We start from the raw sequence: 12723 nt of genomic DNA on the forward strand, positions 1-12723 counted from the left end.
GGCGGGGACCCGGTCCCCGCGGCCGCCACCGCCCCTCCCCCCTCCCCCCGGGGCCCGGCGGCTTCCGGACCTTTCCGACCGCGGACAGAGCGGTGGGAACGTTCTCGCCCCCGGCGGGCGGGCGGGCGGCCGGGCTGGGCCGGGCGGAGCGGACCGTTGCGGCCGCTCCGGGCGCCGCGGGTGCCGGAGCGCGGACCTTCTGGGTCCCGGCTGAGCGCGCCCCGGGCGCCCGGCGGTGCCCGCTCACTCCGGGGCAGGGCAGGCAGACCTCGGCGGAGCCCGGAGCCGGCCGATCTGGACTGGACAGAGCGAATCCCGGACTGTGCAGAGCCCGGGGGATGCCGGGCGTGGGCTGAGGGGATCCCGGCGCCCTCCGATCCCTCCGACTTTGGCTCACGCGCTGGGACCGGCCCGGCGTCGCCTTGGTCGCCCTGCGCCCGGGTCACCTGTGGCCTCGGAGCCCCAAGCCCACCGGACCCTCGCTCGGTCCCGACCCGGAGCCCGGCGGGGGTTGGGGGAGATTTTTCCTGCCCCCTTCCTTGGAGCTCGGAGGCCCCGCCCCCTCCCACCGTCCAGATGTCTCCCGTGGCGGCTCTGAGGACCTCCCTGAGGCCAGGGGCCGAAGGGTCCAGAGAGAGAAGCCCGCCCTAGGGAGCCTTTGGGGGGGCCCCCCAACCTCCTCCTGGGGCTTGGCCCCCGACGCTGCTCGGAAGGAAGGCCGGTGCTCCCACCCTTGGTGAGTCCGGGAGCGGAGCTGGGGTTCTGAGGGAAGGCGGGGCTGGGGAAGGGAGGGTCCGCTGCGAGTGAGGGCACCCGGGGGCACTGGGAGGGAGGACAGAAGGACTGGAGAGGCCCTCTGGCAAACCAGCGGGACCAGGCCTGGCTGGGGGTGGGGAGGGGGGGAGTGGAGGCACGGGGGAGCTGGGGGAGCTGGGGCAGGGTGCCCCGTCGCAGGCTGAGGACTTCTGCCTCCAAAGCAGGGGCTCCTTTTCCTTCTAGAGGAGGGGCTATGCTGTAGACCATCTGCCTCCACCACCCCTCCCCACAAAGAAAAAAATTCCCCAGCGACGAAGGGTGCAGGCTGGCGAGAGGAGGGAGGCAGCGGCATTGCCGGCTGGTGCTGCAGCCTGGGAGGGCTGACGCCAGGCTTGCTCTCTCTGCAGGGGGCTGCCCTTCTCCTCCGACCAGCTCCCTTTTCAGAGCTGCCCACAGCTGGAGCCCCCTCCACATCTGGAAGACCCCAGCCACCGTCCCTCTGCAGGTGTCAGTTGCCTCAGGAGACCTCTGCCTTTGCAACTGCCTAGGAGTTGTGAGGGATGACTGCTGCCTTCCCCCATCCCAAGGGCATCTCCTACCCTTAGTCCCTGCAGAGTCATCCCCCTGCCTCTGTGTCCAGGCTCAGCCAGAGATCAGCTCAGCACACGTTCAGGCACTTCAAGTCCTGGAGGCCACTCCTGAGACCCGAGGCCCCTCCCCCTGCTCTCCTGTGTCCTCACCTTGACCCCCTCTGTCAGACTCTGTCTTCCTCTGGGTGTCCCATTCCCCACCCAGAGGCAGAGGAGGCGGGGTGGCAGGGGGCAGGGGCTGGGTGAGGGCCACCCAGGGCCAGGGTGGGCTGGGGGGCCGTTAAGATGTGGAGCTCTGCCTGGCCGAGGGGGGCTCTGTGGAGGCAGACGCAGCGTGTGCCCGGCTGGGGGGAGTATGGGCAGGCCCGCAGCCACGTGGTAAAGGATGAACATTCGGGGCACCCCGGACCTCGGGCAGCCCAGTGACGACCCCAGCAGTGGTGGCCAGCGGGAGCGGATTCGACAGCGAATGAAGATGGTCATCGGGCAGCTTGAGGGCATCCTGCAGGAGCTCAAGGAGGTGGCCAAGGAGCTAAGGGAGGTGAGTGAGGGGCCGGCCAGACCCCAGGCCAGTTTTCCTGGGCCCGGCACCAAAACATGCTCATCCGTGTTTAAGTGTGTATGTGTACTCACAGCTGTGTGCACCTGTGTCACTTTGCTGGGGACTTCCTTTTCCTTCTTCTTCCGCCAAATCTGCTTTGCTAGAAATCTCACCATACTCCAGGACTGGAGGGGCCTCAGTGTTGCAGAGTTGGGCAGCGTGTTGTGGGCCCGTGGCCTATGGTTAGCCCTCCGGGCTGCCAAGGTGACAAATATAGACTAAATCCTACCATAGCCTCTTAGTGGGAGACACTCTTCTGGGGCCCAAGCTGGCTTTTGACCCCACCATCTGCCTCGCAGACTCTGACCTACTCAGAAGGTGGCTCTGAGAGAGTGTTGCTGGCCCTACTGAGAAGCTCTGAGCATTCTCCAGAAATCACACGGATACTCAGAACCCTTGATCCGGGAAAAAGTTAAAGCCAGCTAGGCCTGCCCTGCCCTGAGGTGGGAATGTGTCTGGGGGGCCACTAGTGGGTACCAGAGTTCCTGGGTACCTTGGCAGGGGCAGGAGTCTCGTCTAGAGGCATGCATCCCCGTCTACAGTTGTGAATGTTTTTGCCAAGGCTGAAAAGTCACTGAGAGATCCCGGGATGTGTGTCCCTCTCTGTCTAAGTGGAGCCCGGTTTAATTACTGCTTCCCACATCGCTGGGGTAATGAGGTACACACGTCCTCAGCCCTGCCCCTTGGGCTGTGTTCGAGCCCAAAATGCATGACCAGCGTTCTGGGCCGCTGGCCTGAATTTGCCCACTGGGTGCCATTAAGCCGGCCAGGTGGGCTTTAGGCAAATTTCAACTCCCTGTAACCAGGGCCCCTGCAGAGACAGCAGAGAGAGTGATTGAATGGGAGTTATGGGTTCATTCTTTCCGCAGCCAGCTGGGCAGGGAGGCTCCTGGAGGATTGAGGAGAGGGGGGTGATGGTGGGTACCCACTCTGGCCTGGAGAGCCAAGGAGCAGGGCATGTTTGAAGGGAGCTGTGTCCCAAGCAGAGGGGTTGTGGAGAGGCTGGAACAAGAACTGAGGTGAGGCAGGGCAGTCCCCTCAGCCCAGAATCAGCGTTGTGGTCGAAGACCAGATGCCCCTGAGCAACTCCCAAACTCGTTGGTCCAAAGGACTACAACTCCCCTTCATCCCTCTCTACCCCATCTTTTCCAGATGCTCCTGTGGGTCCGTCAGGGCCATGGGAACCATCCAGAGTCTCAGTCTTGGGCAGGGGCATGGGGCCTGTGCCCCAGTAGGCCCACCCAGAAAAGAGCCAGGATGGACTCTAAGCCTGGGAGTCCTATGGCCCGGAGCCTACTCTCAACTGAGCATCTTCTGAGATCTGCCTCTCCTGTCTCCCCAAGCATAGTCACCCAGAGCTTAAAGACATCTCACGGATCACCCATACCAGCCCTGTCCATTTTCTGTTTGAAGAAACTGAGGCCCAGAGAGGGCTGGGGGCTTATCCAAAGTCACAGAGCCTACTAGTGGCAGAACTAAGCCCAGAACTCAGGTTCCCGTGGCCTATTCTGAGGCTGGAGCAGGGGGACTAGTGGGTGACCTTTTTGCATTTTGACAGGGGCCTTCTAGAGATGACACCTTCTGCTCGTGCTGTGATGCTCTGAGGGGATGCCCTTTCGAGGATGAGGCAGGGAGATCAGAAGCACTAGGATTTATTTGCAGATCTGTTAGATGTTCCCTCTCTCCCTTCTCAGCATATATAGACCCAGCCCCATGTCCTGCACAGCAGAGCTTCAGGGTCACAGGCCGTGCAGCCCAGAGGCCTGAGCCAGGACAGAGAGAGATGAGTTCCCTCCCCCTACACACCCTGCAGGCCATGTGCCTCCACCCAAGACTTTGGCAGGTTGCTACGGCAACCAGCGTCTACCCCGTATGCCACAGCCTGCCCGCTGCCAATGGCACCCAGCTGGGAGGGGGGCAGGCCTCAGAGCTCCCCCAGCCCCCAGGCAGGGTCTGGACATGGGGAGATGGGCAGAAACAAGTGTTGGGGAAAGCAGGTAAGGCTCTGGGAGGCCCAGGCAGAAGAGGAGACACCATAACTGACTTCCTGTGGGATGGGGTTTATCAGGAATGGGGTTACCCGGTGGGGGTGCCAGGCATTAGTTTGGGGTAAAGGGTTGCAGCCCTCTGTTCCCTAGAACCTGCAATCTTGGCTCTTGATCCTGAAAGGGGGCTTATAAAGCTGGATCTACCTGGCTCTTCTCAGTCCCTTTGTGTGGCGTTTTTCCATCAGGGGCATGGGTAGACCCAAGGTCTAGAGGGTGGCAGGCACTTCTTCCCTCATTATACCCCCTTCCCCAGATACCACCGGGTCAGCGCTCATCAGCTGGGTTGTCATCAGGAGAGCACATACCACTGATCAAGGCAAACCCTCCTCATCCTCTTGAGCACAAAGCCTGAAACTCACAGAGAGATGGGAGACCCTAAAGCACTTCCTCCTGAGGCCCCTGAGCCTCAGTCTACTCATCTCTGAAATGGGGATGCTGATCATTCACATCTCAGAGTGGTCTTGCAAGGGTTTATCGGAGGCTTGGCACGTGGCAAGGGGGGGGGGGCGCTAACACTCACACCCCTAAAGGTTTTGGAGTTCCCTCTCCCATACCTCCCTCACCCTCCCAAACCCCTGCTGCAGCTCTGTCACTGGCTCCCCAGGTGATAGGGAGCAAGTTCTGTCCCATGGGTGAGGAAAGTACCCTCATGGACTAAGCAAGGTGAAGAATGTAAACGTGCGTTGAAAGCTGAAGTTGTGTTCCAGAGGGATGTGACTGTCAATCATTAATTAGCCCTCATCCCTCCTAGGCTCTCCAGTACTCCAGGACGCCAGGCCAATCCCAGCAGGCTCTCCAGACTCCTTAAATTTCTGCGAATCTCAACTTAGATAGAGATGCAGCACAGCCTTAAGGCCAAGAGCATGGGCTCTACAGCCAGATGTCTCGGGTTCAAATCCAAGCTCCACCCCCTTCCTAGCTGTGTGAGCTTTGGAAAGTTACTTCACCTTTCTGGGCTTCTGTTTTCTGTTTTCTGGCAAATGGGGATACTGAATCTTATGCCTGCCCACCTGCCCCAGGGTAACAACCCTGCCCCAGGGCAGGTAACAACCCTGCCTCAGGGTAATTCTTACCCCAGGGTAAGAATTAAATGTGATACCATGTATAAATTACATGCACCGTGAGGGAAACAAAACCAGCTCCACATCTTTTAGAGATTATTAAGGAGATATTCTTGCACCGGCCGGCTTCTTACTCCATGGATAGCCTTGTTCTTTTGGAGTCACATCAGCTTCTTAGCCATGATCAGAGTGGTCAGAGCCAGGACCCTGGCCTCCTGGCTGGCACCCTTCAGTATCTTCGGCCGTAGGGCAGTGTCGCCCTCTTCCAGCATGGAAAGAGGTAGAGAGCGATGGTGATGGGGGGAAGGGGTCTCCAATAAGATGCCTTTTGAACGGAGACCCAAAGGAGAGGAAGGTACAAGACGAATGGGTATCTGGGAGAGGAGCCTTCCGGGCAGTGGGAGCAGCCGGTGCAAAGGTCCTGAGAAGGAAGTGTGGAAGTGCGCTCGGCATGTTGGGAATCAGCAAGGAAGCCAGGGCGGCTGGAGTGGAGTGAACCAGGAGGAGAAAAGCAGGAAGAAAGGTCAAAGAGAGAGCCAGGAGCTAGATCACACAGAGCCTTAAAGGCCTTGGTATGAAATTCAGATTAATCCTCAGTGAGAATCCCCCACTGTCTCCAGGAAGCTCCTGCTTGTGTTTCTGGGTGGGAATCTGCCTCCCCATTGGGCTCCCTGTTCCTCACCAGCTGGGGGACCCCAAGGGCAAGGGGAAGGGCCCTTATCCTTGGCCCCTTAGATGGTGAGCGCATCTTAACCAGGTACTTGGCCTCCTCCTCCCCCTCCTCCCCAGGATGTCACTCAGCATGGGGGCTCAAAAGTGATCCTCGAGTTCGAGTTCGCCGCTGGTGACTGTCATGTCGTCACTGACTCTTGGGTGGGACCTAACTTAGGAGCACAGTGGCCCACCTGGCGTGACAGAGGAGGGTCCCCCCACCTGATTTGCATGGGGAACAGGCCCAGTGGCAACCGTGCAGTCCCATCAGCAAGGTGCTGCGTACGACATGGCATGGAAAGCCAAGGGCCGTGCGGGCATGAGATGAATGTGGCCCAGCCAAGAAGCAGCTGGGGCAGGAGAGGCTGGGGACCACGGAGCTGTGCCAAAGTGGGTCAGCGCCATCACCCGCAGCTCAGCAAGAATTGTGCGGATTTTTTTCTTCTTATTTTTTTTTTTTTTTCCCTCACCTTCCTTTCCTCCCTCTTTCCCTTTGCGTTCTCCTCCTTTGGACAGATTCACAAAGCTCCCTGGCCAATTAGGCCAAATTGCAGGATGAGAGTCATGAATCACAGTCAACTCTCCCCACCCCCCACTCCACAGCCCCCCCCCCCCGAAGACAATAAATAACATAATCACAGAATTAAAAAATAATCAGTGGTCATAAATAATGCAGATCCCCAGTTATGTAACCAGCTGCCTGGGGAGCTGGGTGGGAGGGGAGGAGGTAGCAGCTTGTTGAGTGAGGGGAAGAGGCCAGAGGTGAGGGAGATGCTGGTTCTGGGACTCCTGGGTCCTCGGTCCTGGCTCTGGGGCCTTAAGGAACACAGATGTGCTTTCCTTGGAGAGGGGGCTCAGCCGGGGCTGGAGAGAGGGCTGGGGCGGGCAAGATAGGACCATGCAACTCCTTCTCAGAAAAGCAGCCCCAACAGTTTTTATCAGCCTCCTGTCTCAACTCATCCACTCATCCCATGGCTGTATTTGTGAGGAGTGTGCCAACCCCTGTGCCAAGCTAGGGGTGCCATAGCGGACAAGATGCTCCCAGTCCCACCCCTCATGGGGCTTACTGTCTAGTGGGAAGACATCAATCCTGTAACATACATGTATATGCAATTGCAGCAGTGATAAATACTGGAAAATATTTTAAGGAAAGGTGCGGAGTGCCTTGAGAGCCTATCCTAGGGAACCTGTTCCCCACGGAGGATCAGGGAAAACTCCTGACGGAAGTGAGATGGGGTGAATAGAAAAAGAGGGAGCATTCCAGGTGAGGCCCAGAGGCCAAAGTGGGCTGGGTGGAGTGGGTAGAGCTGGGGAGGCTCGCCTGGCAGGGCGGTGGCTGCCTGCTGGAGAGAAAAGTCCCTGTGGCCAGAGTTGTGGGGTTTGTGTTTGAGACACTCTGGGGTTTGGAGAGCAGGGCGGTGCTGGAAGCAGAGGGGTGACGCGGTCCTGTTGGCTGATTCTGAGATGCCCTGAATGCAATGCGCAGCAGGAGCTGGGCAGGAAGCTGCCAGCAGATGGGTGCGGCTGTTCAGGTGAGGTTGCTGAGGCTATGAGCAGGACAGAGGTTGGGGGCGCCCTTGGGACGGGGCCTGGAACCCCCAGCCGGTCTGTCACGGCACTCAGCCCTGCCTTTCTAGTGTTCCTTCTTGCCTACTCTAGATCAGCTAATTCTTGTTCTTAAGGTGCCAGACCCAGCAGTCAGGACTCCTGACTTGTGGTCTCAGCTCTGCTCCTTCCAGTTTCTGGTCCTCAGTCTCCCCCTCAGCAAGCACAGTGAGAGGGGTGAAGCCGACAGCGACTCTAGTCCTCTGGCTTTGAGGCTCTAGGATTCTGTGATTTTTATGCTGTCATTTCTCTCTCCGTTTGATCACTCCCCATCTCTTTCCTTCTGTATATATAATTGTTTCCCTGTCCTCCAAGACAATCCTAAATTACATGTAGGCAAAATGATTATTAAATCTCAGAGAGAAATCACAGATTTCAAGGCATCCGAAGCAGAGGGGCAGGTAACGTGGGGCCTGCCTGTCCTTTGCCCGCCCCACTGGCCCCACAAAATGAGGTATAGGGACAGGTGGTGGGGTTTGTGGACTGACCCAGGCCCTGCATACAGGCTGGGTACCCTTGGCACATCATTCCTCTTTCTGGTCCTCACTCATGTCATTCATCAAGTGGGTGTGCCTGTCCCTAATGGTCTGGGCCAGCTTTGCCTTTGAGTTTCATTACCGTTTGGCCTCTGGACCCTCTTCTGCTCCTGCTCTGTCCGGAGACAGAGCAGGGAACATAGGTGCCACCCATGTGCTGGGGTTTGGAATACCCAATAGGTCCCATTATTCTGCCACAAGCATTGGAAATGTCCCCCTCAGAATGCCATTCTGTGGGTGAAGAAGTGACTCCCATCAGCTCTTGGGCCTGGTGCCAGGGGCCTGGTTCTACCTTTTCACCCACTGGTGCACAGTGGAGATTGATAGTCTTTGTTGTTCTACCTGCTTTCTGGGCATCATGTCATTAACTACTCCCAACATCCCTGTCAAGTAGGTACTACTAGAATTCCCTTTTATGACGACACAGGCACAGAGACACCGGGTCATTTGGCCAAGGTCACACAGCCACTCGGTGGTTGCACCTAGCTAGGTCTGACTCCAGAGTCCAGGTTCGTAAGTGCTTGGCTGTGCTGATTCTACAGTTTAAATCACGTTCTATTAAACCCCCATCACCTTGGTGAGGAGAGGATTGTCCGTCCCATTTTTGTAGAGGAGGAAACAGACACGGGGAGAGAAAATCACCCGCTTCAAGTTCCTTAGCCAAGATGTGGCCGACTTGGGATTTGAACCCAAGCCTCCCTCTGTCCTGTCCCTCCACACCCCAGGATGGAAGCAGAGAAGGGCGTTCTAATGGAGAAGGGGAAGGGCCTGAATGTGAAGGCTGCCTGAGCAGGTGGCCAGCCAGAAGTTCTTGGGTGGGAAGGAGTATGTCCAAGCCTGACAGCTTTAGGGCTCCTGCCCTGTGCACCTTGGGTCTTCCTCACGGGCATTAGGAGCCCAGCTTCTGGGCTTGGCCTGGCCTCAGCCAACCCTGTGTGGTCACACCCAGTCATTTAATGACATTTCTATTAGCTGTGTCTCCATGCTTCCACAGCAGAAGGCTCAGGCTGAACTTGATCAGGAGAGCCTAATTTGCCCCAGACACGCAGGGCCTCCCCTGAGACTGGCAATGCTCTGAGGTGCTATGTCTTTACCAGCTTAAATCCCCAGACCCCTAGTCCAGTGGTTCTCAAAGTATGCCCCCTGGATCAGCAGCACCCAGAAGCGTGTTGGATGTGCACCTTCTCAAACCCCACCCGGGTCCTACTGAATCAGAAACTCCGGTGTGCCTCAACCCACTCCGGTTTGAGAGCCCCTGCTCTGGGCCAGGACTCCCACCCCTCAGGTGGGGCTTGGGTTGGACAGGGGCTTCTGGGGAAGATGAGCTTCTCTGAGGTAGGGGGAGTCACTCGGGGGTGGGGGACACAAGAAGGGATTGCCGGATTGGAGGGTGGGGCCCTCTCCACATTTCTTGCCCAAGCCCAGACATCACAGTAGCACCTCACGGTGGTGAGCAGTCTTGCAGGGGAGCAGCAGGAGAGGGTGGGAATCTCGGCTCCCCCCTGTTACTGGTGCCTCGGGTGCAATTTCTAGAAGCTCAGGAGGTGATGATCTCATGGGTGGAAAGCCTAACGCTTAGTTGGTGCTCAGAGATGGGAGATGATGTCATTTTTATCACCAGTGCCCCACAGAGCCCCTTTACTGCCCTTCTCACTGTTCCTCAATGAGGGCCCTGGTGAGGATGGTAGTGCTGGAGTCATTGTATTCAAATGGTGGCAAATGAGGTTTGAGATCCAGAGAGGTTGTGTGACTTACCCAAAGACACACAGAGCAATGTCTAAGCTGAATCTAGAACCCAAGTGTCTTGACTCCCCCAGTTCTGCAGGCTCCAGCCAAATGATCCCGCCACCCCTGGGGCCTGGGGCCATGGGGAGTGGGTACCCCTAGGCATGGACACCCCAAAACAGCTTCTCAGTCATCCCTATAAATCCAGAGTCGTAGAATCTCAGAGATGGAAGGAACCTTGGAAATAAACCATTCACCCAACCTCCCCATTTACAGATCAAGAAACTGAGACCTCAGAGGGAAAATGACTGATCAGGTCACCCACGTAGGACCCTCTGACTCCTAACCAAGTAAACTTCTCACTGACCCATACACCTCCTGGCCCACTGTTTATGCCCTTGCTTTTGTCTTGCATTTGGGGGCATCCCCCACCCCCACCCCTCACCAGACACCTAGCACATCACTGGACAGCAGTCATCCTCATACAAGTTTGTTGGACTAGGGGCTTCCTTAGTTAATTCATTACCTCACTGCTCTGACCCCAGGGAAAGAACACCAGAGAGGCACCGGGAGCTTGGGGACGCACTGTGTATGTTTTGTCCTTGGGTCTCTTGGTCCCTCTGCTTTGCTATTGTTGTTGTTTTGCTGTTTTTGTTTTTGGTCTGAATCATTTCCCCCTTCTCTTACTCTGCCCATTCTGGACCCTCTCTGATGGGGTCTCCCTTTTCCCCCCCTCACTGTCTTCATCCCTGATTTCTGCACTGACAGGGTCTAGGCGAGGAGTCCTGAGGCAGGGCACCTCTATAGAGGCAGGGTGCTGCTTCATGTGGGATGGGTGGGGTGCTGTGGTCTCTGTGACCGAGCTGCCCCCCACCCCCCGAGTGCATGTGATGAGCGGCCCTGGACCCAGGATGAAGGGTTTTCTTATTCCTTCCCCAACGAGCCAGGGTTGATCTCCACTCATCAGGGGACAGGAAAGGGAAGGAAGGAGGAGGTTCTGGGGTACGTGGGGGTATGGTGATGGAGACTCATGGGGGACAGTCACTGACCAGCGGCACAGGCTGGTCCAGGATGTTTTGGAAAACCTGGGCAGAGTCTTCCTCGTGGTCACCCCGTATCATTTCCTCTCCAACTCATCCATCATGTGGTCTGCTCATCTCTCCACCGTGTGGCCTGGCTGGAGTGTCAGCTTCTGTAAATGGCCGCCTCTCAATCAAAGGAAGATGGAACTCTGAGCACCAGAACAGCAGCTGGCTTGGGGGGAGAGGGGTGTGTGAGTGGATGGGGTGTGGGTCTGGAAGGAGGGACTGAGGACTAGAAAATAGGAGAAATGGCCCAGACAGGCTCTCCTCACCCTCGTCCAACGTGGGCCCTCATTGGGGCAAACAAACCTGTGACCTCAAGCCCAGTCACCATCCTCTGGGGTCATCAGCCAGGCATCTAGCAGGGTGGGACAGGGGCACGCTCATACCCGCGTGATGCTAGGCCCCCCTCACTCGTCTCTCCTTCCGTGGCCAGGTGGTGAGCCAGATCGATAAGCTAACCTCAGACTTCGACTTTGAACTGGAGCCAGACGACTGGACCACGGCCACTGTGAGCAGCACCTCCAGTAGTGACAAGGCGGGCGTGGGCGGCCCCTTCGACCTGGGTCACCTAGACTTCATGACAGCTGACATCCTTTCGGACAGCTGGGAGTTCTGCTCCTTCCTGGATGTATCTACCCCCTCGGACTCCGTGGACGGCCCAGAGTCGACCCGGCCAGGGGCTGGCCCCGACTACCGGCTCATGAATGGTGGCGTGCCCATCCCCAATGGGCCACGAGTGGAGACCCCGGACTCCTCCAGTGAGGAGGCCTTCAGTGCTGGCCCCACAAAGGGCCAGCTGCCCCAGCGGACCCCAGGCACACGGGAGAGGGTGCGGTTCAGCGACAAAGTACTCTACCACGCTCTGTGCTGTGACGATGAGGAAGGGGACGGTGAGGAGGAGGTGGCAGAGGAGGAGGTGGGCCTGTCCCCAGAGCCTCCCCGTACAGAGGCCCACGTGGGCCCCCTCAAGCCCTCCCCGGCTCCCTACAAGCCGAGACGCTCTCCAGTGACCAGCCGCCGCTCAGGCCCCACCTTGGCCCCTGAGCAGACCCGAAGGGTCACAAGGAACAGCAGCACCCAGACAGTGTCAGACAAAAGCACGCAGACGTTGCTGCCCTACACGGCTGCCAGACAGAAAGCCAAGGGGAAAAACTAGGGGCTGGGGAGGGGGCTGGGGGGCAGTGGGCACATAGAGCTATAAATATATATATATATATACATATATATATATTTAAACAAACGCAGTCATAATAAAATTTTAAAATGCTAAGGATCCAACCCCGAAGGCCCCAGAGCTTTCACGGAGCTCATCTTAGACACAAAGATGCCTACTCACCATCTAGGTCCCAGGAGGTGCGGCCGGAACCACCCTCCCTTCCTTCTCATTGCAGGGCTCCCGAAAGGGGCGTCCAAAAGCATGTAAATTAGGTGGGACTCCTCTTCCAGGCCCCCGAGCACAGTGGTGGAGTCTGGCTGCTGGCCTGGGCCCTGTCCCAGAGGGGATCCATCGACAGGTAGCAGGCTCCCAAGGAGCAGTGTCCAAGGCCAAGGGCTAACCGTAGGTCTGACTGCAGGATGGAGGGCCTCGGGGTGGCATCACTCCACACACACCTCCCCCCATACTTTCCACTCCAAGGCTTGTGCCTCTCCTTCCCAAAGGCAGACTTACCTGGGGTTCCCCAGGACACAGAGAAGGAGCAAGCTATTCCCATGGGACAGGCCTCCCTGCTGGGAAGCTGGGCTTCCCCAGACCCTAGAGGACCAGACTAGATTCGGAAGGGGTTTGTTTGGAGAGACTAGACCACCCCCATCCTTCCAACTCCTATCCTCAGCTTTGTCCCCTAGGGCAAAGCCAGCCAGCCCCTGAGTTGGCCCTGTGCAGAAACTGAGGTCCACGTGACAGGGCAACCAGCGGCCACTGTGGGGCTGTGAAAGGGCTAAAGGCAGGCTCCTGAGCTCCTTCTCTAGGCAGGCAGACCCAGAGAGGAATCCCATGGCCTTGCTC

The 12723-nt window shown here is 57.7% G+C and overlaps 1 protein-coding gene across 4 annotated transcripts; it reads left to right on the forward strand.

The window, feature by feature from the left end:
• Positions 1-128: 128 nt before the first annotated feature.
• INSYN1 (inhibitory synaptic factor 1) lies at positions 129-11897 on the forward strand. Of its 4 annotated transcripts, none has more exons than XM_042988421.1 (3): positions 129-736; positions 1164-1887; positions 11152-11897. In XM_042988421.1, the coding sequence occupies exons 2-3, from the start codon at positions 1732-1734 to the stop codon at positions 11872-11874; spliced, it is 879 nt and encodes a 292-aa protein (XP_042844355.1). In that variant the 5' UTR covers positions 129-736; positions 1164-1731; the 3' UTR covers positions 11875-11897. The 4 variants fall into 4 exon arrangements, with proteins under 4 accessions (XP_042844355.1, XP_042844356.1, XP_042844358.1 ...); XM_042988422.1 differs by lacking the exon at positions 129-736 and adding an exon at positions 4747-4918 and having other exon boundaries at positions 1800-1887; XM_042988424.1 differs by lacking the exons at positions 129-736; positions 1164-1887 and adding an exon at positions 4831-5336 and having other exon boundaries at positions 11152-11226; positions 11322-11897.
• The last annotated feature ends 826 nt before the right edge of the window (positions 11898-12723 follow it).

The sequence above is a fragment of the Panthera tigris genome, chromosome B3, assembly GCF_018350195.1.
Source record: "Panthera tigris isolate Pti1 chromosome B3, P.tigris_Pti1_mat1.1, whole genome shotgun sequence".
Taxonomy (NCBI): Eukaryota; Metazoa; Chordata; class Mammalia; order Carnivora; family Felidae; genus Panthera; species Panthera tigris.

What these genes read in the sequence shown, in the direction of transcription:
- INSYN1 (XM_042988421.1), top strand. Translation starts at nt 1,732, where the DNA reads ATGAACATTCGGGGCACCCCGGACCTCGGGCAGCCCAGTGACGACCCC. An exon ending in TGGCCAAGGAGCTAAGGGAG is followed by an intron (nt 1,888 to 11,151) that starts GTGAGTGAGGGG and finishes TTCCGTGGCCAG; the next exon opens with GTGGTGAGCCAGATCGATAA.